Raw genomic sequence first — 16,314 nt, 5'->3', positions numbered from 1 at the left:
CTAAGTTTTCATAGATAAGTCCGGGAAGAGAAGAGGGACAGTTATGCAGATGTTGGTGTTCTAAATTAAAATCAAGACCTTACATTTTTCATTACTATTGGCTGCTGCTGTCACTGAAGTCGTGCTTTTTCTGCAGCCTGGGCTGCTGGTTGCCACTCTCTGTACCATTCTCTCCCCATGCTTGGCACCATTGTTTATGCAGCAATGGGGTGAAGTGGCACAGAGCATTACCCACAGATTCAGTGACCTTATAAACACTTTCTGATTAACCTAGTTAGTGATCACGTCTGTTTCTCTGCACTACCATAGGACAGTTTGTACTGGCTCAAGGAAACGTGTGATGTGGAGGGAAAGAGTTTATTTTTGTCCTACATAAATGAGTAGGTATGTATACAAATTTATTTTTTTTAATGCATAAACATAGGCAGAGACAGACCTGTGTAAAGGGGTTGTGCAACTGTGATGTTGAGCATTCTGGCTCGTGTGTTTAACGGAGGGAGTGCCATTGATAAAGCAGTTGTGGGGGAGGTTTACAAGTGCAAGAGGTGACAGTCTGAGGAGCCTTAGCCAGTAAAGGTGAGTGAGATTGCAAGAGTAGTTCTTGCTGCACCAGGGGAATGAAATTAGAAGCCAGAGAAGAGGGGACAGGGTGTGAGAGTACTGCATGGAAACAAGAGTGAGATTTTTAGTCATGTGTTCAGCCATCTCATTTCACCTTCTCTTAGGCTAGGAAACTTTATTCTCAAAACAGATAAGGCTAGAGGCTGGGATTCCTGAGTATCTGTTTTCTTGGAATTAGCAAATAACAAGAAATCCCTTGGTGAAACATCCATTTCTCACACAAGTTCATCCAGAAATTTGTCCAACTAATATATTAGCTCAAAACAGCAAAGCATTGCTGGTTATAATGCAGGTGTTGAGATTATAACTTGGTGACATCAATTTTGTTTCATTAGAAGTTGGTAGTTACACACAGTCACAGTAACTATACTAATAGTGTCATCTCCGGAATGACTCAAAAATGGAGACCTGAAGTTCTTAAGTTAGCTTTAATTCAGTCTCTTTGTACATCTAGGTTGAATTACACTTTTCTGTTAAGTAATAACATATAGTTTATTGCGTAAAAAATCCTGTTATACTCAAGGTATTAAAGAGATGAAGTATTTTGGTCTCATCCTCATTGATTTGGTTGTGTGACGTCGAGACATTTTCTGAATGTGACTCAAATCTGCATCAAATTCTGCTTTGACTGGAATTGCAAATCTCCCTATGTCTTCTGTTGTACTTATCACCTTAGTATCTCAGTACTTGACAAATTCTCCCCTTAACTGACAAAACTCTTCTAAGACAAGGAAATCATCCTCCCATTCCACATGAAGAATGAAAGACAAAATTATGGAGACCAAATTTGGTCCAGGTAGGATCTGATCTTTTTCAGGGTATTGAGTTCAGTGTCCTGGCTTATATTAAGTAAACGGGTGCAAATAAATTTTAATATCTGGTCTAAGCTTATGCTGCTTTTGCAGATCAAGAACCCAGATTTTGGGAGAGGCATCCCTAAAAAAGATGTATGTAGTTGGTACCCACCTCAAAACAGCATTTTTAGGTAATTTATCTAGAGTCATGAACACATTCTCTGGCAAAACCAGGATAAAATATACTTCAGGACACTGCTAACTTATTTTAGAATACAGTATTGTGAACATTTTTGTTTTCTCTGTCATTTTAAACAGCTTTTCCCGTGATTGTCTTGTCCATCATTTTGTTCTGCCTACCTCTGTGACCTCCCTCAATTGTGATAGTGTAACCATTTCCATATTCATCTGATGAGGCAGATCACAGAATTAATCAGGTTGAAAAAAACCTTATCTGACTTACTTTTACTCTTTCCTGGCTCTTAGAAGCACTTGGATGAGCAGAGGACAAGAGAGGTGGTTGATACCCCTTATCCCAAGTGTGAGTACTGGGAAAAACCTAAGCCATTTTGCGCTTCCACTTCCATTATTGCAGTAAATCTTCTGTGCTTCATTTCTTCCCATTTACTCAGCAGATGACACCAGATTTTCTATAGGCAAGACTTTTAAATTTTTTGGCATATCCTGTTAACAGCTTTTGCTTTCAGTTTCTCAACTCAATCCTGAACTTTGCTGCTGGTTTTCATCCTTCTCCTTCATGAATTCCCATCAGCTGTGTTTCCAGGATGCTGCCTTTCTCTGGCTGGTGTTTCTTTAATGGTTGATTTGCTTCAGCCTCCAAAGACAATCTGATTTCTTCCCCCACCCTTGCTTCCTTTCCTCTTCCACATTATAAACAAAAGCACTTGCATTATGCAGTAGAGAACCTTACAGAGCTGGCAGGGGAGTGGACTGAATGACCTCATGTCTGGCCTCTGTTCTCCTGCCAGCTATTTTTGAGTTCAGATGTTGGTAACTATTTGACCTTTTAAAATCTAATCTGACAATACCCAGCCCTTTCCTTGTTTACTTTTGTTTGGTTTACTGATTCTTGTTAAACAAAATTTGATGTGCATTTGTGAGGTGTGAAATACACTTAACCCATTCTTTCCTTGCCAGCACTTTTGATGGTACTGATTATCAAGTAATCTGTGTTTTAATCAAGGTTGCTGAATACCATTATTAAAATAGCTACATTTCAATATGAAGCCTGTTTTCATACTGGAAATTAAAGAAATTACATCCTAACCACCTAAAATCAGATAATGGATTTTGGCTTGCTTAGCAAACATATTTGTTGAGAGATGTTTTATATGTATTTCAGGCTATCGCTTATAATTAGTTAGATAAGCATTGTGTAAAATATCTTTAATTTTTGATAAAAATTAGGCATCTGTTCAGAAATAAATATGTAAAATCAGACAAGAAATATATTTGCACAGCCCAATATATTGGAGCTAGCATCCAGGGCTGAGATTCCTGAACAGTATAGTAGCACAAGTGCTGCCTGTTTTCAAACCAACAATGCTGCTTTGTGTAAATATTTTTTTTGAAACTAAGTATCTTGACATGGGGGAGAGACAGATTACTGTGCAATTGCATCTTGAAAGATCTTTGAGATTCCTTGCCTTTAACACATTGCACTGTGTTGTGTACCTGCTCAGTGGGGTGTTTCATATAAAGTGTTGAATCGGCCTCCTCATGTCACTTTTGAAAGGACTTTTGAAAATTGTCATCTTCTGTTCTAAGGTAACACACTCAACATATTTCCAGTTTTTCATTTAGTAGTCAGTCTGTACCAATATGATTACTCCCAAAAGTGGTCAAATTAAGTGATGCTAAAATCCAGAGAGACCATGTGAAGTGTAGGATTGGAGTAGTTTATTGTAGATTAAGCTTCTTAATCCTGGTGAAGTTCTCATTTTATTGCCTGAAACTGCAGAACATCTATTTTTTCCAGAACTGTAGGGTAGGTGAGATTTTTCTGTTTGTTGGTTTACACCAAGATGTTATACCCTTTTGTTGTAATTCTGGATGTTTCTGTTTTGCTGAGCTCTTTGTGTTCCTGTGGTGTAACAATGGATGCCATGGACCAGTTTCAAGACTCACTTTACAGCAATTCCTCATTAAAGTCCCTATCACTAAATTAACTGTTAACTACCTAAACTGCAATATTTATAATAATTAGCTGTATTTCTAAATGTTTCCTACTTGGCATTAAAGAATGACTCAAAGTGTGAATTTGTTTGCTCACTGGTGCGAGGCAGTTTATGGAATTCCCAGGAAAATTCATGAATGGTTGATTCATCAGACAGGTGAACTTTAGCACCTGGCTGGACCCCCAGGTTTATCAGTGAGCTGTTGACTGACCTTGTCTGTATTCTTCAGCTTTTATTTGCAGACTTTTACTCTTCGAACTATTTGCTCAATAAACCTGGGGGGAGAAGCAACTTTCTGGTTTAACTTTCAGTCCCTTGTTCATTCTCATGGCTACGGGGAAGGACTGAATGAGGTTTCAGCAGCAGGATTATCAGCTGAACCTCTTGCTGCTCTTCCTATAGATTTCTCCCGTGGCAGCTGAAGTTAGCACGGTCCCTGACATTCCATTGCAACACTGCTGAGCAGCTCTGAGCATCAGAAATGCAACAGACTCACTGTACTACTTTCTGTTTGTTACTGTTGGTTGTCAGAGCTGTGGACAGCAGCAAAATAAAGGCATGGCACACAGTGTGTGGCTGGGTAAGCAGCTTAACTGATCTAAGCTTCTCCTGCTGCCTGAAAACAGGAGTCCTTCCTTTTCCACTCCATCCTTGCCATGTTTTGTGTTTTGACTGCTTCCCTTGTGCTGGCACTAGCACTCTTAATGCTCTGCAGTCGACTGAACCAGGGAGCTGATTTGTTTTATTGCAAAACAAGCATCCTGACACACATGCACACAAAAAGCTTTTCACTGGGTGCTGCCAGCCAGAACTTGTACTGACTCAGTGGAGGGAGTCTGTGTGTCTGTGTGTGTGGGACCACCTTCTCAGACAGAGCTTTAGCTGGGATTGATCTGAGTGCTGACTCCAGAACCATCAGAGAAGCAGCAGGGTATCAGTGTGTTCCTCTACTGACGTCTTTGAAGAACAGCAGCAAACTTCTCAAGAAGGAAAGTACAAGGAAATCCCTCAAAAAGACCAACAACCCGGTGAACAGACCCTGGGGTCAAACTCAGAAAGAGAGAAGAAAGGTGAGCAAACTCTTCCTTCATGGAAAGGCCATTTAGGGTGAACTGTAAAGAAGTGCCCAACTACAGGTGCCAAAAGCTCATCTGTAGTTGTCTCAGATGGAAATATCAAAGCACTTTCACTGTGGCCATTCTTAGGAACCCTTGGCAAAAGTTTGGTCAAAGTTTTCATCTCAGTGTAAGAAAGAAATTTTTTTTACACTGAGATCAGTCATTCACTGGAACAACCTGCCCAGGAACATGGTGAAGTCCCAGTCACTGGAGGTTTCTAGGATGCAGTTGGACAAGGATGGTAGATAACCTCAACAGGGCTCCCTTTCCACAGAACATTGGACCAGACAAATCTTTTGAGCTTCCTTCCAACCTGGGCTGCACTGTGATTCTATGAAATTTTGTGTGTAAAGTGATCTACACCAGAAACACAAAAGGTGGAGATGCACAAGCTGACAGGCAGCATGTCTAGGATTTCTCCAATGACTTCTTCAGTGAACACACAAATGAATGAGTTGCCAGATCTAAAAAATAGCAGTGATGTATTTCTTCTTATTAGAAGACTCCTCCACGTTTTCTGTGTGGAGAGTTTCCATGTGTTCAGCTTTGTGGAGGTGTGGGGGAACACCCTTTAAATCTCCCAAGAATAAAGTGTTAGACATGTTAGATTTTGTAGAGAATCTGTCAGTTGTGAATGAAGTTTTCAAGAGCTAACTTTATTTTCATTCTGTATATGCTTTTGACACAATTAAGATAAATTATGTCTTTAAATAGTTGGTTGCACACACACAAATTTGACACACTAATTTGGCATATTAGTGTTAGGAACTTTAATATGTGTAAAATTTTTTTGTTCTAAGTCTTTTAAAACAGATTTCTAAAGCAAACATCCTCTGCATTGTTTTGTTACATATTTTTTTGTGCTTTACTCAGGCAGAATGGATATTGTACTGAATCACTTCATAAGGAGCAGAAGAGCAACAGTAGAATTGTTGTTTTAGTTTTGGGAGCTGCACTTGTGTTTTCACAGTGCTGAAAAGCATGGAAAACTCTTTTTATAAGTATGACCTGATACTGGTAGTTCTGTGACTGTTGGAACTCATGCAGCTTTGTTTTGTATGGATTTATGCTGTGTGATTGATCAGCTCTGACTTAGATCTTTACTGGGACATTTATTTCTTCATAAATGGCAGTTTGAATTAGATGTTAAGGCATCTTCCAGTCTTCTCTTGAGCTACGATGTTCAGAATGCCTCCATCCTCTAGACCAGTGTGCTTTCTTTAGGAAAACTTCCATGAATTTAAGGTTTTCTGCTGTTCTGTAGTAATTGATTGGAAAGGGCCAATGAGTAAAGTTGTTGGACTAGAGGACAACACAAAGCTGTTATTACTGAATGCAAACAATCATGAAATAGAAAAACTGTGTTAACACCCTTTGAAAAGAAATGCTGTTGATGTTTTCAGTTTTTGCATTTTTAGTAATTCTTACAGAATTACACCCATTTAAAATAAAAATTCATCCTTGACTTCAGTCTTATGAAACCAAATGTAATCTATGTTTTAGAGGCTGCAAGGTAGCTAAAGAGGGATGCAGAACTAGCTCCCTGAGTGGTTAGTTTTGGTGGCAGATAAAGTCTGGAAAGTTCACATTTCCTTTCTGCTGCTGTTCTAGAGAGGAAGGGGTAGAGGAGGAGAGGTTGGTGGGAGAGAGGCAAATCTCTGGTGCAGAGCACAGAACTGCATCAGCCCATCAAAGGGCTGATCCTCAGTAAAGAGTGGGTATCTGTGGCAGGAAAGAGGTAAAATTCCTTGACTCCTGTTCAAGGCTGAAGCCAAAACACCATATGTTTGAGCTGGAGTATTTTGTGTGTAGGTTTGTTCCAATCCTACTCAGAAAAAATGAAGTGCAATGTGTGTATAATGTGTGTGTCTTAATGTATTTGGAAATCCAGGTAAAGTTGATGTGAGGGGTAATGGGTGTGGGTGTTGAGAGAGGGAAATAATGGTATTTAAAACATTTTTTCTGTGTTTTGTAGGGCTATTTACCCTTCTGCTTTACTGCAGCTCTTCTTTGGATTCTAGTGGTGTACAACTTTAGTGCATTCTCTTTATGCAATTTGCCAGTGTGACAGAAAATTTAATAAAATCTGCAAAGGAGCTGTGCCTCATTATCTTTTCCCTAGTTACCATATAATTCAATAAGATGAAAAATGTGTTTATGACTCTTTCATAACTTCTATGCAATTTGATTTTTGGTTGACTGGAAAATCCCATTAAAACATGCTCTGAAATGTAGTCATATATGCATTGCTTCAGGGGAGGACAGGCAGGGTGGAAATTTATATTAAAGCATGCTGACGGTGCATAAATACTTGGAAGAGAAGGCTTTGTCTGCACATTTCTCTAGTTTAGTTTAGCACTTCACAAAGAAATTTACACTTTGTTGGGTTTGGGTTAATTTTTCTCGAATAGATGAGGAGTTAGATGTTGGGCTACCAAACAACTGCTAAATGCAATATCTGTCCAGACCAGAATATTTGCCTCATCGCAGAAAAGCCAAATAAACGTTATGAAGAAGTAGGTTTATGTTTTCTATGAAATTATTGTGTACAAAACAAAGATGCCAATGTGAAATTATCCAGGTTTCTTTTCACAACAAAAATGCACGTTCTGAGAGCTAGAATATTTCTGGGATTTTTTAATAGATACTTGAAAAATACTGGTAGTTTAGTGGGAAACTGATTTTTAAAAGTAGCTATTGCTCCTTGCCTTTCACAGTATTGTAATAATTTCAAGAAAAACTTCAGTGAATTGAGGATAATCTTTTTCAAATGTATGGAATTGTCAGGTCTCTCTGTGAAAAGAGCAGATTTGAGTATTGGATACAGTTTGATACAGTTGGAGGCTGAATTTTGTGCAGCCAGTTTGTGTTATTTGGAAAATCCGTAAAAGGTATTATTTGTGACACTAAAGTAATGGGTTTGCTTTATAAGCTGTCTTGGAGAAGAAAGTATCTATAAGAGTTTCAGAGCAGGATGAATGTTACATTGTTGGCTTTGATCTTGTGACCTTCTGTCAGTGGACAAACACTGTATCTGCAGTGAAATTACATTTTTGAATGGACTGTACTCAGATACTGTTACTTGGCCCTTTTCTCTCATGCCTGGAGAGATACAATCTGAAGTAAAGGTAGCATTCTTTTTACTTTTCTAGTTTTTATTTCTCTCCTACCTAACCCATGAGTGCTTTTAAAAGGTGGAAGGCACTGTTATAATCTACTTTCTGCTTATTCTGAAAGTTTTGATGCGTTGTTTTGGGAGACTCAGAGCCAATGGAAAAAGGGAGATTGTAGATAGTAAGTAGGATCTATTCAAGAGACCACTTACCATCTGTCAGCTCAGTTTCTGGTTATGTGGTGGTATTATGTGCTGATAGATAGTTCCCTGGTCCTGATTCAATTTGAACCACTTTGGAGAGGAACTGGATGTAGTTGTTGGGCACTGAACTGCTTCCCTGCTTTCATAGCTGGGTAGTTACTGATAAAAGGTTACAATTAGATCAGCTCAGTGTCTGCCTTCTCTGAACTGAGTGCTTTGTGGTTATTTAAACACAAAGGATATTTCCTTTTTTCTTCTTCTTCTTCTTTCTGTATAAATAGTAACATGTAATTTTTAATCCCTACACAATCCAATATTCAATTGAAGTTGAGAGCTGCTGACTGTTCCTTGGTTTGTTGTCTGTAAAGCATCAGGAGATGGTCTGAACTACAAAATGAAAGTTGGCTTGATCATAACTTACAAAACAGATGCAAACATTTCATTTGTATGAAAACAGGAACAAAATAGGGGAAGAAAATTAAATGAATGCACATTCAGAGCATCTAATTTAGGGAGGCTGTGAGTGAAAACATGCTATAAAGGAAACATTCTGCAGCAATTCTGATACAAGTCATGGGGTTTTTTTCTTGAAAAGCACTAGCAGGTCCATTGATTGTTTTATCTTTCTATAAATTTAAAAATACTTGATAGTTATTCAATAAGCAGCTGTCACCTTACTAGTATAACATAAGATTTTGTCAATATGTTATTTAACACTTCAACCACCTTTAAATGCGTGGCAAAAGGATCATGCAGTTTCTCTGGCTTCTTGTGTATTGATTTGGTGTGTTACTTTATGGTTTTAGAAACTGGTAACATTTTGGAGAAGAACTTACTGTAAATACTGATAATGGTGATCATAAACTGGATGTTAATTTTGTAATCTGTAATTGCAAGTTTCCAGTCTTTGGGTGTGTGAGGGGAGAATGTGCTTTTTTGTTTGTGGAGGTATTTTTGAGGAAGTGAGGAGTGGCCCGGTTTTCTCCTAGTTCCCGGATTAGGTATCTGTGTGTGTCCTTTTCTGGTGTTTCTGAGCAACCACTCTGGTATTTCAGGTTTTTGGCCTTAGGTTGGTCCCTGTGGTATCCTGTGCATTAGCAGTATTTAATTTCCACAGTAAGAACATAACATTTGAATTCAAGAGACAAGCACATAGACTGAGATTCAGAAATATTATTCACTGTGGTAAGTTTTTTTGGTTTTGAGAAGATTTTTTGTTTGGTTTGAGTTTTTGCTCAAGGGAGAGCCTCATGTTACCTTTGTTTCTGTCAACATGTTTGTCAGATAATTTTGTAGCTTTATGGGAAGTTTTGCCAGACATTCACTATCATCCCATAACAACCTTTGGCTTTTTCCTGTGGAGTCATTTACACAGTTTCCTTCCTCATAGCTTCTTACTGTTTTGAGTGCAGTCATACAGTACACATTGGATGGATCTCCAGTAGCATTTTGGTTCAGATTAGGAGTGTGTTTGGAAAGCAAATCTCCCAATTGTCACCACTTACTGTGCTTTGGTTTGTGCTGCAGAATCATTTCAAAGCACTCAGTCTAAATTATTTTTGGATGAAGGTAAACCAGAAGATGCTCTTCAAGAGCACACCCGCTGCAGTCCCACTGCCACAGGGTGCTCAGCTCATGGAATGAAATTGTAGCCACCCCAAAATAAAATTCTGGACCTGTGTTGTGTAAATAGTGTCCTCAGCACCAATTGTTTTGTTCTTCAGGTGCACTGGTATTGCTCTGCATTCCTAGGTAATGTGACTATAGTCATGAATAAAGATAATTATTATGCACTTAGAGGTAATTATTCTCGGCCACTGTAATTGCTTCAGATAAAGAGTCCAGCTATTCAAGCCTAGGTTAGAACAGACGATATCCAAGTGTCTGACAACCTGAGTTTTATTTGGAAGCTGAGACTTAAACAGTAATTAGGTCAGGGAGCACCAGAGATGTAATGAAGCTGTTTTCCTCTTTCTGTTACCTTTTGACCTTTCCTGCTTTATTAATCTGAGTTCTTCATTCTCTAACATGCTTATCCTTATTAGCCAGCCACTAGCCCAAATTACCACAATATTCTGACACCTCGTTTGTGCTGCCAGCAGCTCTTTCCCTCTTCTCATCTCTTCAGCTTATTTGAGTTCCCACCTAGCAAAGAGCTGTGCAGGCTGTGGCTGGTCCTGAACATGGTGTTATGATTCCTGACTACTTACTTTCTGCTGGCAAAATGGGTAGTGATTTACGGGCACCAAAGGTGCCATGTTTACTGAAATACTGCCACAACTGGTAAACCCATCTTTACCTCACTAGCAACACTAATGGGTTTTCTTTGTTCTTCTTGGTCATTGATTTTCATGGAAAACTTTTGGGAGCACAGAAAAAAATCTCAGTGTCAGATTTGGTTTAAAGGTATTGGGATAGGAGCAGAATGTAGAATAGGTGAGTAACACAGTATCATTAGTTTTGTGTCCAAACAAAATCAGAATAAAAACACATCCTGCTGCAGAAGCTATATTTAATTGTTCACCATTCTCACCTGAAAAGGAAGGAGAAGAATTAGTTATATCAACACTTCAGTGTTAAATACTCAGGTTAAATACTCAAAATTTGAATTCCTGAAGCATAGGAGATTGTCTAACCTAAAGCAATGTCTTCCAGCAGTAACTTACAGAAGAGAGAGGTGCCTGAAGCTCTGCTCTATGGGCTGCTCAGAAAGGCCTGGTCTCTTGAGGATTTGTGGAGTTCTGGTTTCCAAACAGATAGTTATGCAAGTGTTAAATTCTGCCTCCCAGGAACTGCTCCAGGTGGTCCCCAGGAGTTTAAAACAGTGCAACCTCCCAAAGTTCTTCCTCACTGAAGAGAAAATTTTGTTACTTCTCCTGCCTGATGTCCTGGTTGCCAAAATGTGTGTATCAGGAAAATGTTCTTGTCTGGTTTTGAAAGGGAGGGGAAGGGAGAGATATCTCAACTTGTGGTGATTCCCCCTTTGAACCTTAGGAGCCTGGAAATATCCAGAGAATAACCAGCCAGAATATTGATATAACTTTAACAGGAAAAAAAACCACAAGTGCAGAAGGGGTGAAGTTGAGGGAGAAGCTTAGCCTTCAGTCTCTGCCAGCTGAAGTCCTGCCCAGCTGCAGCTGTGAGGAGCCACCTTCTCTCTGCTCTCAGGGCAGTGTTGCAGAGCCGTGCTCAGGCTGCTTGCTCTGTGAGTAATGATGGGTTTCGCTGGGTTAAAGGTGCAGTGGCACTCTGCTAAGTACAGGTTTCTCTTAGTGACCTGGTCTGTGGCTTTGGGTCCTTATGTCATCAGAATTAATGATGACGTTTTCTAATGCTGTGATCAGATAGCATCTACAAAGCAGAGGGGTTTTTTTCAGTTCTCTGTTTTACTCTTATCCTTGTCCTATGTAGTCTGAGGTGGGACAAATCTTTTGCATCCTTGTCTGATAGAGTAGTTTCCAAAATCCCTCTTTATTCCCACCAAATTTCCTGAAAAAACATGCTGTTAAGAGCAATTTAATAAATACAAGGTTCTTCTATATCCTATATCCTATTCTGTTCAGAGAAAAATAAATCTATTTCTTCAGCATTTGAATCCATGTAAATTATTTGGTACGCTTTTCCTGGGAAGCAAGTTCCTGTGAAACAGATAATAATAAGTAAAATTTTAGTCTTCTGTAACATTTTTTCCAAGGATATAAAAGATGTATGTGGTGGGACTGGTATTTTTATGTAGGCACATAATGCATTTTGAATAAATGGCAGTCAGATAATTAAATAACTACACAGGAAGACAGATTGATAATCTTTTAATATTTCTTCTAAACAGACCTCCCACAGGAGTGTTTCAGTTTTTGCTTTGCACCTGGTTTGGGGCTGAGGGCTAGAAAAGGGGTGTTTATTTTTAGACAGAGCATCTACTAATGTTTTAGTTAACAGTGTCCCTTGAATGGACCTGCTTTCATAAAAAGCTCAAGAAAAATTTAAATATTTATAACTTTAAGAAATTATATAGCTCTATGTGGCATCTGGTTATAAATTGTGTCCCAGTGGTTTCATTAATGGTACAGATTACAAAACTAAAATTAACACTTGAATGTTATGTTAAGAATTCTGTTGCAGAATGAAAAAAGCCACTTCCCTCTTCCCTACCTGGATGCTGTCAGGCTCATCCCTCCCCAGCTGTGAGAGGTGGCCTTGCAGTGTTTTAAGTCCCTGTTAATGCAGCAGATGAGAAAGTAAGTGAGAGACAATACCACTGCTGCTTTACATTAGCCTTATTTTCTCTTCTCTTTCTAATCCCTTCCCTTAAGGACTTGCTTTGTTCTTGATGTTCTGTATCCTTAGAACACGTGACAGTGAGTGGGAACAGTGCAGGCAGTTTTGTGTGCCCTCAATCAGATCCTCTGTCCTGTAATGGTACATGCTGCACACGAGTTTCCATTAGTCAGGAAATGTACCCAGAAGAGGTGTGTGCTGCCAACTGAAGATGGTTATCGTAATAAATGCAACAAATCTTGCAGAAATATTGTCTTAAGCCAACAATTTTTAATGCTGAAATTAGTTACTTTTAGAATTTAAGGGATACACTGCACTGCTAGAATATGATTACCAGCTTTGGAAACGTGTACACAAATATTCTATGCTTTATGCTTATAGATAGTGCAGGCAAGGTTTGGGCACTTTCAGGATTGAGGAGAAGAAAATTTAGGTTAGTTGTGGAAAGAAATCTACATCTTGGTTTGTTACTTCACCATTAGGTCCTTGAGCTTCCATGCAAAATATTTCCCCTTGGTAAGAGACTGCACCCCTTTGGTGGTGAGCAGGGTGCTGCTGGTAAATAGCACAGGCCTTGTTGGTGTGTCTCCTTGGCTGTCTCACACACTTTAGAACTTGTGTTCTTATTGAGTCATTATAATTCCTGCCAAGAGTGGACGGTTCATTGTTTTCTTGTCATGTTTTTTAACCATTTTACCAACAGCCAAGCAGGCAGTGAGGAAAGATCACGTGTTGGTTTGGGTAAGTCAGCTGCCACTGAACTCAGACTTCGACACTCAGCGTGGCTGTAGAGCTGCCCATGCTGTCCACCCTGTTGTCACTTTTTCCACAAGCAAATTTAAGGTGATATGTAACCTTGTGGAGGGAATAATATATAGAAGAGGAATTCCTGAAACAATAAACATTGGTGTTACTAGTAAGATACTATTGGAGGTGGGGGTGGTGGTGAGGACTATGTGTTCTTGTGTATGTATATGAAAAAGATTGCTCTGTATACATAGGCTTCAGTAAGGTTTGTGAAGACTTAAAAGCAGAAAACTAAATAAAGAGCTGGGTAGAGGAATAAATGAGTCAGTAGCAAGTCAAGATGTTCCTGTGGTGTCAGCCCTCTTCAGCTTTATTAGCTGGTTTATGACTGTAAAAAAAGATTTTTATACTTGTCCATGTTCTATCCTTTCTTCCAAGCAACCTTTGAACTATTTAGTCAGTTTGAACCAAGTCAGTCAGAGAAGAGGATTAAAATATAATTAAACTCCTTCCCTTTAGGGGAAGGGACAGTTAAGTAGAGGGTGAAGGCACAAGTGGTTCCTCTGCAGTGGGAGAGTTTGTTCTGTGAGTGAAACGTCTGTGTAGTGGCAGGGCAGCCATTGCCCCTGTCCTTAATCAACCTCTTGCCCAGTAGGTTTTTGGATGTCATAGGAGGAAGCTATGACTTGTGGGAGCTTGCAAATGAAGGTTGAGGAGATATAGAGAGGAAAGTCAGGGGAACATAGAAAAGACACACATTTGGTGGAAAATGGACATGATTAGTTCCAGGGAGCTCTAAATACTTGTAATTCCTGTAAGAATTTAATGTAGATTGATGAAGGGGAGTTTCTGTACTACAGCCACTGATTGGAAAGCTGTATTTGAGATTTCCTAGAGAAGGACATACTGTTTCCTTCTGTAATGAAGGAGGTAAAGAAAAATGTAATTTGTGTTTTGCAACCACTTCAAGAAATCTTTATTTTGTCACTAACTCATAATATACCTACCTTTGAAGAAATTAAAATGTTTTTCCTTCTGTGTTTTTTTTTTCTCTTCCTCCTTCATGTGTTTCCCAGCCTGTGTATGTCAGTTTTCTGATGTTCATTCCCAGAACTTATGATGCACCAAGTATCTAGTGCGAGGTGCCAAGGCAGAGGCAGTGTCCTGCTGTGTTCCTGGTGGAAAACATCCTGTAGCAGGGGAGAGGCTTGTAAATTCCTCGTTTCCACCACAGTTCCAAGTAGGCAGAGCCATCAGAGCCATCTAATTGTGACTCATGGATGTGTATATTCTGTCTTTTTCTTTTTTAATGTTTTTGAAATCCACACCCAAGTTATTTGTTAAGGGGATGAAATATTAAAGACTAACTGAAATTTATTGCAGAAAAATGACTCCATTAGAGAGGGGGAAAGCCTGGCAAGGTGTGTTTAATGCACAGCATTACTGCCACTTAACAGAGCAAGGGAGCACTCATGGCTCTGCCTCTTCTGTTGCTGTATGTTTTATCTGATGTTTGCAAAAGCAGCCATCTGAAACTGCTGGGTAATAACTGGGAAAAAAAATAATGATGTAACAGGTGAAGAGAATAGTTACACCACTAGCCAGTTCTTTTGTGACCTGTTTATAAGTTTGGTAATTTCTTCATCACAGGTATTTGGGTTGTAACAATGTGGCTGCCCAGAAAATGATGCTAATTTTAATTTTATTCAAGAAGCAATTGGCAAATGTGGTTTGTCTTAGCACAGAGGAGTCTGGTAAGAAAAATTCAGTGTATTAAAAGAGGTCTTATATATATTCTGAAAAAAAATTTTAAGTCCTCTGCTTCTGTTAGCCTGCAATACTTAGTAATGACAAGCTAAACACTGTGGTGGTGAGATTTCAGACTGCTTTAATGTTTGCTGTTTATCCACATTTATTTGCCTTTACAGAGATTTGATGAACTTCCTTTAAAATCAGTTTACTCCTTCATCCTACGAGTCTTGTAGTCCCAATCCTACAGTTTTGTTTAGCAGGCTGGGATGTCTTTACAGAGCTCCACTCACCTCAGCAGTCCTTACAAATACTGTTTACAAAGTCTGCTCTTACCTGATGAATTATGGTGTTGGACAGGCCATGCTGGAAACATTAACTTTTCCTCTTTTTTTACAACAGCCATGGCCAACCCTTTTTACAGAGAGGTTTGCTTATGAGGGTTTGGATTTATGAAAAGTGAGGACATCAGTGTGGTACATGTTGATGTGTAACCTGTCCTCTGAATTTGGGAGTAGGTAATTTATTAATTAAAAAAAAAACAAACACCTTTAACCTTGTGATGTTCTACTAACTTGGTTAGGTAGTTGTACCTTTCTTGTACTCTCCTGAAAGCTTTTGTTTTCTTAATTCTTCCCGTACTAATAAAGACTCCAAGACACAGAAAACAGTCCCTCAAACTACTCTTGCTGCCTTCAGATGCAGTTCTTGTTGGCTCTCTGCCTGGTGGGTGCAGTGAGCTTCAGGCACTTTAACTGAGAGCATCTCTTGTCTGTTCTCTTTCCAAGATGAGGTACAAAGTGCATGTAAGTTCTTGTAGGGCTGGTTGGGAGCCTCTCATGTATTGCAAGTTCCTTTGCCAAATTGCAGGCCTTGTTCTGCCCTTGCACTTTATGCAGGCATCCTGTTTTAATCAGTAGCTGACTCTGAATGTATTTACATGTGTGTTCTGATTTCAAAAAATCTGATCCATGGACTCAACGTGTTGACTTGATCTCTGCAGAGTAAATTTAAGTCTTAGCTAAGGTATAAGTAATTACAGTGGAGAATGTAATACCTTTCAAGTTCAATTAGGCAAAACAGGCTGCATTACATTTTAAATGATACACACCCTTTCTTTCATATTAACATTTTTGTATATTCTGAATGTGAAAAGCCTTGAAAAAGGTTAAAGCATTCACCAATTCACAAGAGTTAACTTTTTTTGGATAGTATGCCTATATTACTGAAATTAGTTTGCCTGCAGTAGTGGTACATCTCAAAAGAGGGGTTAATCTTGATATATTTGTAACAGTATTAGGGAATCAAGAGAAACTTTTCCAAGTTCATCATAATTCACAAACTCAACAAGATGTTTCCTCTTTTGTTTACAGACTTGATACTGCAAGTTCCCTGCCTTGACAGCAATCATCATGGATAGTGGTAAGTTTGTTAACTTAGTGATGAGTGTGCATTTTTATTATTCCCTTTGAAGTGGGAGTAACACACCCCAG

At 39.0% G+C, this 16,314-nt stretch overlaps 1 protein-coding gene across 4 annotated transcripts in view; it reads left to right on the top strand.

Annotated features, from left to right (window-relative positions):
- Positions 1-308: 308 nt before the first annotated feature.
- PRRG1 (proline rich and Gla domain 1) overlaps positions 309-16,314 on the top strand; it is a 30,568-nt gene continuing 14,562 nt past the window's right edge. For 2 of the 4 annotated variants that reach the window (XM_018084275.2, XM_018084271.2), the window contains exons 1-2: positions 309-384; positions 16,195-16,243. In XM_018084275.2, the coding sequence (XP_017939764.1) occupies positions 16,234-16,243 (10 nt within the window). In that variant the 5' untranslated portion in view covers positions 309-384; positions 16,195-16,233. Of the gene's footprint in view, positions 385-1,901; positions 1,957-15,320; positions 15,340-16,194; positions 16,244-16,314 lie in introns of those variants that run through there. The other 2 variants (XM_018084272.2, XM_018084274.2) reach the window with 2 other exon arrangements.

The sequence above is a fragment of the Manacus vitellinus genome, unplaced genomic scaffold (assembly GCF_001715985.3).
Source record: "Manacus vitellinus isolate BGI_N305 unplaced genomic scaffold, ASM171598v3 scaffold_7_pilon, whole genome shotgun sequence".
Lineage (NCBI taxonomy): Eukaryota > Metazoa > Chordata > Aves > Passeriformes > Pipridae > Manacus > Manacus vitellinus.
This window is presented reverse-complemented; position numbering and strand designations above follow the sequence as displayed.